The following is an 11,527-nucleotide window of genomic DNA, read 5'->3' on the forward strand; positions in this document are numbered from 1 at the left end:
TATGGCTACGGACGAGACCCAATCCATATAAGTCCCCATTTCAAACTAAGTCCATCGGGGGCTAGTAACCATGAAATGCACCGACATAAAAATCGGCTTTTTCTTGAATCCTATCCTTTGGTATTGTGAGCTATTCTGTGGATTTGGTCTTTTGTGAGCTGACTTGAGGATGTAGTATTCTGGGCTGTCCTCACTTCCTGTTCCAACTACCATGACGTCTCGGTAAACACAGACAATTCCATCAACGCCGCAGGATCTGCCCCAAAGATGGAGTCAAAGCGCCGGGTTACGTGGGCAGAGCAACCCGAAAGCTCCACCTCGACATCACAACCCTCCTCCACACCCACTTCTCCCAAAGGTACGTCTTCATTGTACCCTTCAAGAATACACCCATCTCTATATTGTGTCTTGTAGGTTGTGGATAATTCAACTAGATGTATTTAATATCAGGGCTGGCAGGATGGCCTAGTCCTAGAGGTATGCACACCTACTTCTCAGCTGTCTAGTCTGCGTTTGAATCCTTACCCAGCTATAAACTGTCATCCTGGTGTTTCACAGGCAGGGTGATTCATCAGTGTGTGTCATCCCTTGGATGGGCGTTAATCTTGGTATCCCATCTGTCGGCAATATTTGGTAGACGTTAAAGATTCCACACTGTCCTTCTTGAAGAGTAGATGAGTTTTCGCCGGCACCATGGCCAGCTTGTAAAATCCTGCCCTGACCCGTCTGGGATTGGCACTCCAGCCAAGAAACTGCTTTTGCAGAATCGACGCTCTGTATTAGAGCATGGTACATGATGTTGTTGTGTATTCCTGTAACATTATGCTTTTCTAGTCTTAAACAGAAGAAGTGAGAGAGCTATTTCCCCGTTTGGATGATCCTGACAGTGGTGCGATGAACCAAGTGCAACGAAATATCCAACCAAAGGCTTAGAGATGGAATGGGTGTCGAGATTCAGTTCTACAGCACAAGGGAAAATTGACTCTGCTTTTGCAAAGCTGATAGTCCTCATAATGGGATTCCATACAGAAAGGCTGCTCCGTGACGTCACGGCCAAAATGTCTCCAATCATCTTTTGACCTTTCATTTTAACTCAGCCAAGCAAGCATTCAAAATAATTGGCTCATCTAATAAGCACTTTGCTGTCCCAGTCTTCATCTTTCCTTACATATTTATAAACTAATCACAAGGATTTGGCATTGAAAAAGCAAGGGTATTTTCTCACCCACGTGACTACTTATCGGGCATATCTATCAAACTCTGTGTTCGAATTTGCAGGGAAAAAAAGTCCTTTTTAAACTATTCGGCAAGTCCTTTTGAGAGCTTTGCAGTGTTCACCACAGGGCCAGATGTTTCAAGGCTAGATCAGATCCTGGACGGATCTACACTCCGACACAGGACACTCGATGGGAGGTGATTTGGGTAGGATTTTGTGATTTCTTCGGAGTGCCCGCGATATCTTTTTCTTACACTTCGTGAAAGACACCGAGGGATCTTAGACATCCACCAACGACAAGAGCTTGTGGATGGGTCTTCTGGCTTAACGTTAATCCGAGGGACGATGCGCACATGTTGATGCCTCTCCCTGCACGTGCATGATACACCAAGGTGACACTTTATAACTGGTTCAAATTGAAACTAGATAGCTCAGAAGTGAGTGTGCATACCTCCAGACTACCCTGTCGGCACCATCACATGAAAAGTATACAGTCTTTAAAATTATAACATTTCTGTTTTACGAAGCTACATGTTACTTTTCATGTTGCTTCAAGTTAACCAAACTATTCAAATGTTTTGCAGGTTAATTTTTCTTTGGTCTTGTCTACATGGGGCCTTTTATTTCTGTTTCAAATCTGTGACCTAGATCAGTCTCTTTCGTGACCGCTGACAGAGAGGAAAGCTCTCCATGAAAGCAAGTGGGACTGGTCAGATGGTGGAGTCATTGAACGAGTAGGACTCAAGGCCCCGACACAAAATTAGGTTCTGTTCATTTCATAGGTGGTCAGGGTGGGGTACATTCATTTTGGTGGTTTGGTTGGGTAAGTTCATTTTGGTGGTCGCGTTGTGGTACGTTCATTGCGGCGATCCACATGGGGATACGTTCATTGGGGCGTCACATGGGGTACGTTCATTGCGGCATCCACGTTGGGTATGTTCATTGTGGCGGTCCACGTGGGGTACGTTCATTGCGGCGGTCCACATGGGGTACGTTCATTGCGGTGGTCCAAATGGGGTACGTTCATTCCGGCGTCCACATGGGGTACGTTCATTGCGGCGGTCCACATGGGGTACGTTCATTGCGGCAGTCCACGTGGGGTACGTTCATTGCGGCGGTCCACATGGGGTATGTTCATTGCGGCGTCCACATGGGGTACGTTCATCGCGGCGTCCACATGGGGTACGTTCATTACGGCATCCACGGTACGTTCATTGCGGCGGTCCACATGGGGTACGTTCATTGCGGCGTCCACATGGGGTACGTTCATTGCGGCGTCCACATGGGGTACGTTCATTGCGGCGTCCACATGGGGTACGTTCATTGCGGCGTCCACATGGGGTACGTTCATTGCGGCGTCCACATGGGGTACGTTCATTGCGGCGTCCACATGGGGTACGTTCATTGCGGCGGTCCAAATGGGGTACGTTCATTGCGGCGTCCACATGGGGTACGTTCATTGCGGCGGTCCACATGGGGTATGTTCATTGCGGCGTCCACATGGGGTACGTTCATCGCGGCGTCCACATGGGGTACGTTCATTGCGGTGGTCCACATGGGGTACGTTCATTGTGGTGGTCCATATGGGGTACGTTCATTGTGGTGGTCCAAATGGGGTACGTTCATTGCGGTGTCCACATGGGGTACGTTCATTGCGGTGGTCCACATGGGGTACGTTCATTGCGGCGGTCCACATGGGGTATGTTCATTGTGGTGGTCCACATGGGGTACGTTCATTGCGGCGGTCCATATGGAGTATGTTCATTGCGGTGGTCCAAATGTGGTGCGTCCATTGCGGTGGTCCAAATGGGGTACGTTCATTGCGGTGGTCGGGTTGGGGTACGTTCATTTTGGTGGATGTGGTGGCTTACGGTCTTTACAGTCTCTGGGGTGGTGCACGTTCACTTGTGTTGTTTGCAATTGTTTTGTTTGTTTAATTTCATCAATTTCACAAATATTTAATCAACCCACAGAGGAAGCGAGAAACTGTCACTTCATGAAGTCATGTGAAAAGGGCCCAAATTATTATGCTCAGGGATTTGAGATAATGTGAGAGAGAAGTGTTGATCTGAATGGGAAATTCCGACCATTAATATTTAACATTTGAACGCATTACCATCATGACATTCACAACCGATAACACAGGGTACTTGCTGATCAAGGATACTAAAGCTAGCTCGACCACTGACACGCTCTACCAACCTGTGATGATCAAACAATTTGTTCTCACCTACTTTTAAGGGAAATGCTTGAAGTCGAGTTTTGTGGCTTTGGGAATAGAATGAATGTCCTGATGATCCCCTCAGTATACTTGTCAACCATTTTGCATCAACTCCAACAGCAGCATTCATATAACGATTCTCCATAACTCCTCTGTTGTTCAGAAAAAAAGTGGTTACCCCCTTCCCCCCCCCCCAAATCTCCTTTGCAAGCACATGACCTGAATGCACTTATTTGATTGGTAGTTCCAGAGCACATTGGAGACATTGATTCTGCTCAAAAGCTTCATCTTTTACCACATTCAGCAGCACAAATTGGGATGCCAGAAGCCCAGAATTGGGGGAAACGTTCCATTGTTGTGCAGAAAGATGCCGTATGGGCTTTAGGAACTTGAGGGGGTGCTAATAGGGATATCATGTCTTTGCCTGATTTTAGAGGCCAACATTTGTGGTCTGTCCAGGAAAGTTCAGAAACAAGGTGATGCTTGGAAGCTCAAAGAACTGCATTTCTTCCTGAAGTTGGTCACTGATGAAGAAAGGATGATGAACAAATTTTTAGAGTGATAGAGTAAGGGTGTGAGACTAACTTTAGCAACATGTGTTCTGTACTTCCGACAAGCCATTAGTTTGTACATCCTCCAAGAACGATGCAGCTGTTGCTTTTCTGTCAGTGTGGTCAGGGGTCATCCATTTTAATACATCTTCAAAAGAGGGTTGGGGTGCAGATTGACTGATACATCATGGGTATAGAAGGTAAGGGGATGGGATTCCACCAAATTTACATTCTAATACATAGATGATCCTGAAAGGCTTGTTCTATATAAAGTGGAATGAAAAACGGCTTTCCGCACAGGCAGTGCAGTCATTATACAAATCAAGGACCGAACTTGTCCCAAATTTATTTTCAACAGTATATTAGCTGAGCGGTTATTATAATTAAGTTGATGATTTTTTTTTTTCCTTCATTAGATACTACACCTTCATTAAGCTCCCACTGATAATGAGCAAATCCCTGCACCCCCCCCCCCCCCGTTTCCACCAATTCCTCTTCCACCCTTCTCTCTTCAACCTTTCCAGTGTTGTTTTTGCCCTTTCGACACCGGTAATTAGCAGCCTAGGGGATAATGCCACCTGCCAAGTATAAGGAAGACCACGGAGTGAGCTCAATTAGCTCTTCAAATCCAACACTGTGTGCATGCATATGTTAGTGAAGACTGTTTTGTTCACGAGCTTTGACACGAGGTCAGTCTTAAAAGCAGCACGCCTTGGGGATTTCTGTCATTGGGCAATGGTTGACAGGATAACTCAAAGGGACCTTTGAGTTGTCTTGTTTGGGTTCGATTCCGAACACAACTATAAACAGTCATCCTGATGCATCGCATCAATGAGAGTGCCATTCCTTTTGAGCGGTGCTCAGCCAGAAGTCCCATCTGAATTCTTCAAAATTATATTCCCTCGCTCTAATGATTTGATACCTTTAAATGAGGTTAGCTTTTTTAAAGATCTTCAAAAGAGCCGTGTTTTGTTGAATTTCACCCTCTTGTGTACAATGATTGCTTGAAAACTGTGTTATCAGGAGTTTAAAAAACAACAACATATGACCGCCTGTCCTGAAGCTCACCTGGATCAGGAGCAACAGTCACTCAAACCCCCCGCACACCCCCTAAGACCCTGAATTTTTTAAATGCCGTGAACAAACTTTGGCACATCAAAAGTGATGAAGGTTGTGGTCATTTCATTGAAATTGTGTGTGTAGTTCGGAGAAGAGAGCAAATACCTATTTCAGGGGGGTTAACCCCCCGCCCTCCCCAGAGACCCCTTGATGAGTGCAGATTTTTATGCAGACGATAAGCTTTGGTACATCACGGGTGATGAAGGTTGTGGTCAAATTTCATCGAAGTCGTGTGTGTAGTTTCGGAGAAGGGGGCAAATACCTATTTGGGGGGGGGGGTGTGGGCATCTACCCCCCCCTCCTTGGATCCCCTGAATGAACACAGATTTTCATGCAGTTGATATACTTTGGTACATTACGGGTGATGAAGGTTATGGTCAAGTTTTATCGAAATTGTGTGTGTAGTTTTGGAGAAGTGAGCAAATACCTTTTTTTGGGAGGGGGTCAAAAAAACCTTGTACTCCTTTAATGAGCACAGATTTTGATGTGGTCAATATACCTTCGTTGGGCATCAGATATGAAGCTTGTGGCCAAATTTCATCAAAACTGTGTTTGATTCAAGTGATAATGACTGAAGTGTTTACGGACTGATTGACTGACTGACTCACCTACGGACACTGCTCGATCACAAAAGCTCACCTGACTAAATTCCAGGTGAGCTAAAAATACAGAATTAAGCTTCATGGACGAGTGAGCTGATTATGGAGGTGAATGCGCTGACAGACGAGTAAAAAAAATAAAACGTAACAGGGTATCATTCAATCCTTCCAGATTTGAGGCGGTTACTCGCGGCAAAGAGGAAGAGTGATGGATGGGAGGGAGCATGTGTGTGTGAACTGTGATCACAAAGGTCATTTAAAATGGAATCAAAATCTCAGTTCTGCTCTGATTGAAACACTAAGGTACCTTTCAAAACCTCAGAAATGGAAGATGAGGTTATGATAAAATAATTTCAACTTCACTTTATACTCGTGTTATTTCCATGGACTCAGCTGGGTCTTGTTGCAGGATGATCTTTAAAACAGATATGACGTCACATATGTTTTTTGTTTTCATGACGATGGAATTTAACAGATAGGAACGGAGTTAGAGATGAAATCACTTTTTTAACAAAATGGGAACAAGTACGGGGAGAAAGAGAATGGAAGAAAACAGCGTCTGTAAAGGCCCTGTAGTTTGCTTCTGTCTTTTCTGCCTCCCTCTGCAGTCCAAGACCCATTCACAGCCGCAACCTCGACTTGCCATGCCTGCATGCAGCCACCACCTTGAGAGCAGAGCACAAGACTAGATCCAGCAAGTGAAAAGAAAAACAGAAAATGAATGCAGTGACTACAGGTTAACAGTTGAAGGCCATAAAGCAAAAACAGCCCATGCAAACAAATCTATTCCTTCCTTCCTTCCTTCCTTCTTCCTACCCGTCTTGGTCTTCTTAATTTTCTTCCTCTTGTTTACTGAAGTCCCTTTCTACACATTGCTATTTTGTATTTGCACTTTCATTCGTCCTACCCTGTCTGACTTGCATTATTGATTGTTGTTTCTTTCTAATCCCAAATTTTATTGGATGCTTCGTATGCTTGAGCACTTATTTGATGAGGTTATACACCTTGTTCAATGTATGGTTTTGGAGTGAGAAATGAGGAGAATAAATTCACATGGGTTTTAAACTTGCTCACTGTCACTGACTGGCTGTATAATCTATTTTGGGAGTTAACTTAACCAATCATTTATTGTTCCCAGTTGGTCCGACAGGTTGGTGCAGACTTGCAGAGGTAGCAGGCCTGGAGGTGTCTAATCTGAGTTTGATTCTCGACGTGACTATAAACTGTCCAATTGGTGTTTCACAGACAAGGCGTTACATCACAGAGTGTGTCGTCCCTCCGATGAATGTGAAGCCGGGTGTCCCCTCATCTATCATTAGTGGGTGGACGTTAAAGATCCCACGGTGGCTATGGTGATGAGTTGGTGAGTTATTGCCGGCACCCTGAACAAATTACAAATTCCTGCCCAAATCGCCTCCATCTAAACTTCAGGTTTAGCCATCCGGTTCGTGAGACCTGGTTGAAAAATGCTCCCCAGCCTACCCCACGGGAAGGGAATAAATGGGTTCGTTTAAGAAGTAGTCACAGTCGTCCTGGTAGTAAAAATGGCCATGCCTAGTGTATGTTACTTTAAGAACAAAGTGATATATTTACATACACACCCACATCATTGGAATGTCATTTCACAGCACCTTTGAAGGAGCATGTGCATGTTTAAGCTGTTGTGTAGTGCCAAGACCTTACGAGAGAAAATGACCAAGGAAGTGCAAGGTGAGAATTATTTTATCAGCAGTGATCGTTTCTCCTGTTGTTCCTGCTGATTGCTTTCTCTCATATCTATGCAGCATTCATTTCCTGCTCCCATTTCACTGACGGTCTTTACCTTGGCATTTTTCCTGCCATTTGCACAACAAGATTGTACTCCCGATTCAAGTTGATGTAAGGGACAGACATAGTCATTGCCCAATTGTATCACTGATCTGATAACACCATAGATGTTACATGTCGGTTAGCTTGTGTTCGATATTTACCATTGCTGGTTCTGGGGATGGTTTGGTTTAGTGGTTGCAGTAATGGCTGTGGAAGGTTTCTCCTCAGCAATGGGAGTCCATTTATGGAGGACAATTGTCTACGTGAAATAAACTAAGAGGTTTGCTTTGCCTGCCTGTCTGGTCCCGTGATCTCTGATGTGGAAAGGTTATCTTTTGGTGACAGGTAATTGTTTTTTTTTTTTTTCTTTCCAGGGCTCACAGATTGCCTGCTATTAGCAAGGTGGTTTGCCATTACTAAACCCCAACTCCCACACCTGAGAAGTGTAGTAGTTGCCTGACCTGGGTTCAGTTGTGATGAATTTGAGCAGCTGTTTCAATCATTGCTGAACCATGATTGTGCCACTCAATACTATGGCAATAATTTGGAATTGACCAACGGGCTGCTCTTTTCGAAAGGTGGGTTGTGCACTGCCTTTGGATTCCCAAGTCGCGTTTGCTACAAGATATCCGTGAACAGAAGAGACCAGAGTGTAATTTGGGTCAGTTAGTGAATTTAAACAGAGAAACACCCAAACCCTTTCAGATTCAAATTGCAGACAATTTCATTGTCGTTATGATTGTCATAATATGAGACCACGATTTACATCATAAGCGTGACCTGCTACCACAACTATACGGACTAATACATGTAATGTATACAGTCGTGGCCAAAAATATTGGCACCCTTACACTTTTTTTTTCAAATAATGCACCATTTCTTCCAGAAAATTGTTGAAATGAAAAAATATTTTGGTGTCCTCATATGTATTTCTTGGGTTTGCAGTGGAACAAAACAAAAAAAGCTGAAACAATTACGAAATCTTAGCTTATTTAATCCTCTTTATCACTTTGCTAATGACCCCACCCTCTGTCATACCATCTGGCATCCTTCAGACCGGAAAGTAGCAGCTTCTTCGCTCTCTGCAGATCTGGATAAAATTACAAACTGGTCAAATACATGGAACACGTCTTTCAATCCTGACAAATCTCACGATGTCTCTCCAAAAGGACTGTTTAGAACCCTCCCACCCCCCCCCCCCATCTACTTTCTCAACAATCCTGTGGAAGAAGTCCTTTCATTCAAGCTTCTGGGTCTCACGATCTGCCATAATCTTTCCTGGGAAAGCGACATTTCCAACCTGGCCTCCAAAGCCAGTCACCGACTCGGAATCCTCCATCGTGCAAAGTCCTTCCTCGGCCCACCTGAGCTCCTCACCACATACAAAGCTTACGTCTGCAGCATGATAGATTACTGCTCTCCCCTCTGGGATGGTGCTCCTGCCTCTCACCTCTCTCGGCTTCACGCTGTGGAAGCTAAGGCATTTCGGATCATTGGTATCTCCGGCAGTGAGGCTGTGACTTTGGGCCTCTCACTCTCTCACCGCAGACAGGTCGGTGGTTTTGTCTTCTACTGTCTCCTCTCCGTCCCCCCCCCCTTGCTCTGTCTGCGATATGTCCCCACCATATTTCCGCATGGTGCTCAAGGTCCGTCAACAACCCCCTTCTGGTAAAACTACCAAAATCACGAATCACTGCTCACCTTCACTCTTTCATTCCTCTTTTTCTCCACCTTTGGAATAAACTCCCACACTCTCTTCAATCCTATTCTTCCCTCCAAGCCTTCAAAACAGCAGTTCACCAAAACCTCTTATCGTCCCCCATCCAAAATCTTGATCTTTTCGACCCCCGTTAATCCACCCCAAACCCACCTCCTTCAAATTCCCTGCTTTCCTTCCTGAAAGTTCCTGTAATGTCCATCTTGTACACCCCATGTTCCCTGCCCCATCCCTCTCCCTTACACAGATCTCCTAATGTCTGTTCCCCACTGTTTTGTCCTTCCCTCTCCCACCCCTCTTGTCTCATCCCCCCCCCCCCCTGCTGTGCATTGTGTTAGCTCTCATACGAGCCTCGATAATGTATAAAAAAAAAAATTCCTAAAATGTCCCGAACAATACGAGGTCCATCTAAAAAGTAACGGGACTGACTTCACAGAAATTTTATTCCAAAAAATATATTGAAATTACAGCTTGTCCCCTTCAAAATAGTTTCCCTCCAGTCTCACACACTTGTCCATCCTCTTCTTCCACGCTTCGATGCACCACCGGAAGGCTTCTTCTGGAATCCTCCGGAGCTCCGTTGTCACGGCCCTTTTTATGGCCCCCACATCAGGAAATCGGGTTCCCTTGATCACCCCCTTGAGCTTGGGGAATAGGAAAAAAATCACAAGGGGCCAAGTCTGGCGAATACGAGGATTGCTCCAGAGTTGGCAGTTCCTCTCCGCTAGAAACTGTCGCATGCTCAGGCAAATGTGAGCAGGGGCATTGTCATGCTGGAGCATCCAGGTGTTGTTCTCCCACAGATCCCTCCTCTTGTCCTGGACTGATCTCATGAGGCGCTGGAGTATCTCCTTGTACACGTATTGATTCACTGTTTGACTCTGTGGTAGAAACTCGAAGTGGACAATGCCCTTGATGTCAAAAAACGCGATGAGCATCACCTTGACCTTCGACTTCGACATCCTTGCTTTCTTTGGTCTTGGTGATGCTGGACTTTTCCACTGATGACTCTGCCGTTTAGTCTCGGGATCGTATTCGAATATGCATGATTCATCGCCAGTAATGACTCTCCTGAGCAGGTCTGGATCGTCCTCGAGGTGCTCGACAATGTCTTGACAGACAGTGACTCTTTGCTGTTTCTGGTCTTCAGACAACATCCTGGGGCCCATCTTTGTGCACACCTTGTGCATTTCCAGGTTTTCAGTGATGATGCTCCAGACAGTGTCCTTATTGATGGAAAGTTCTTCAGCAATCATCCGCACCACGAGTCGATGATCTGCGCGCACCATCTGCTTCACACGCTCGATGTTGTCCGCCGTTCTGCTCGTTGAAGATCTTCCAGACCGTGGATCGTCTTCAACCTCCTCCCGTCCCTCTTTGAACCTCTTGTGCCATTCAAATGCACGTTTACGTGACATCATTTCTTCCCTGTAGACTTGCAGCATTGCGAAGGATTCAGAAGATGTTTTGCCAAGCCTGGCAAGAAACTTCAGATTGGCTCTCTGCTCACGACTCGTAGCGCGACGACTCAGATGAGACGTGTAAAGCACGACCTGTAAAAAAAATCACACAATGAGTGCAGTCAACCATCACCAATCATATATATTGCTGGAATGTTGCGAAAGACTGTAATGCAACCCGTTCATTCAAGTTGTGCAAGTGGAGCACACAGCAGCCTCAGTCCCGTTACTTTTTAGATGGACCTCGTATTATTGGCACCTTTTAGTTGTTAGAAATAATTAGATTTCAAGCAGGTGATTCTCCTTTACTTTAGAAATGAACTCACCTGTAGAGTGTACGAGGTGCAGTAGAACACGAGGAGCAAGAGTGCCAGCATCAACTCCGCTTTATTGCGCGACCGGAAGTACATTCCTGCCACCCCTCGCGGGCGAGGCATGATATACGAAAACCCAATCACGTGATACAGCACACTCCTCCCCTCGTAAAATGACAAGTCAAATGAAGAAAGGACAATCATAACATGACCACCTGAAACCCATCAACACTCATAATCCTCCAAGTACCGCGGCCGCACCCTGACCCGCCTCAGACGGGCAACGCCGCCACAGTCCAGGCTCAGACGCCTCCCGGCTCGGTCGAGGTGACACCCTCGCCGGACTCGCGCCATCCGCAATAACAACCGCCCCCGGCCGACCAGCCTGCCTGACGTCCCCGGGTAGGACAGAATCAGGTGAAGACCCCCTGGGCGTCGGCACATCCGGCCCTGGCGATACAACGTCTGGCGCCGGCGACATTACCGGTGGGGGTCCCACATCGTTCGGCGTGGGGGGGGGG

At 46.0% G+C, this 11,527-nt stretch overlaps 1 protein-coding gene across 1 annotated transcript in view; it reads left to right on the top strand.

Annotated features, from left to right (window-relative positions):
• The window catches only part of LOC147014084 (uncharacterized), a 62,825-nt gene extending 55,020 nt beyond the window's left edge, over window positions 1-7,805 (top strand). The window contains exons 8-9 of the mRNA XM_085851736.1: window positions 233-358; window positions 6,315-7,805. Coding sequence (XP_085707862.1) covers window positions 233-358; window positions 6,315-6,376 — 188 coding nt within the window. The 3' untranslated portion in view covers window positions 6,377-7,805. The remainder of the gene's footprint in view (window positions 1-232; window positions 359-6,314) is intronic.
• Window positions 7,806-11,527: the final 3,722 nt, after the last annotated feature.

The sequence above is a fragment of the Eptatretus burgeri genome, chromosome 13, assembly GCF_056783735.1.
Source record: "Eptatretus burgeri isolate ZD-2024b chromosome 13, Ebu_testis_v1, whole genome shotgun sequence".
NCBI lineage: Eukaryota > Metazoa > Chordata > Myxini > Myxiniformes > Myxinidae > Eptatretus > Eptatretus burgeri.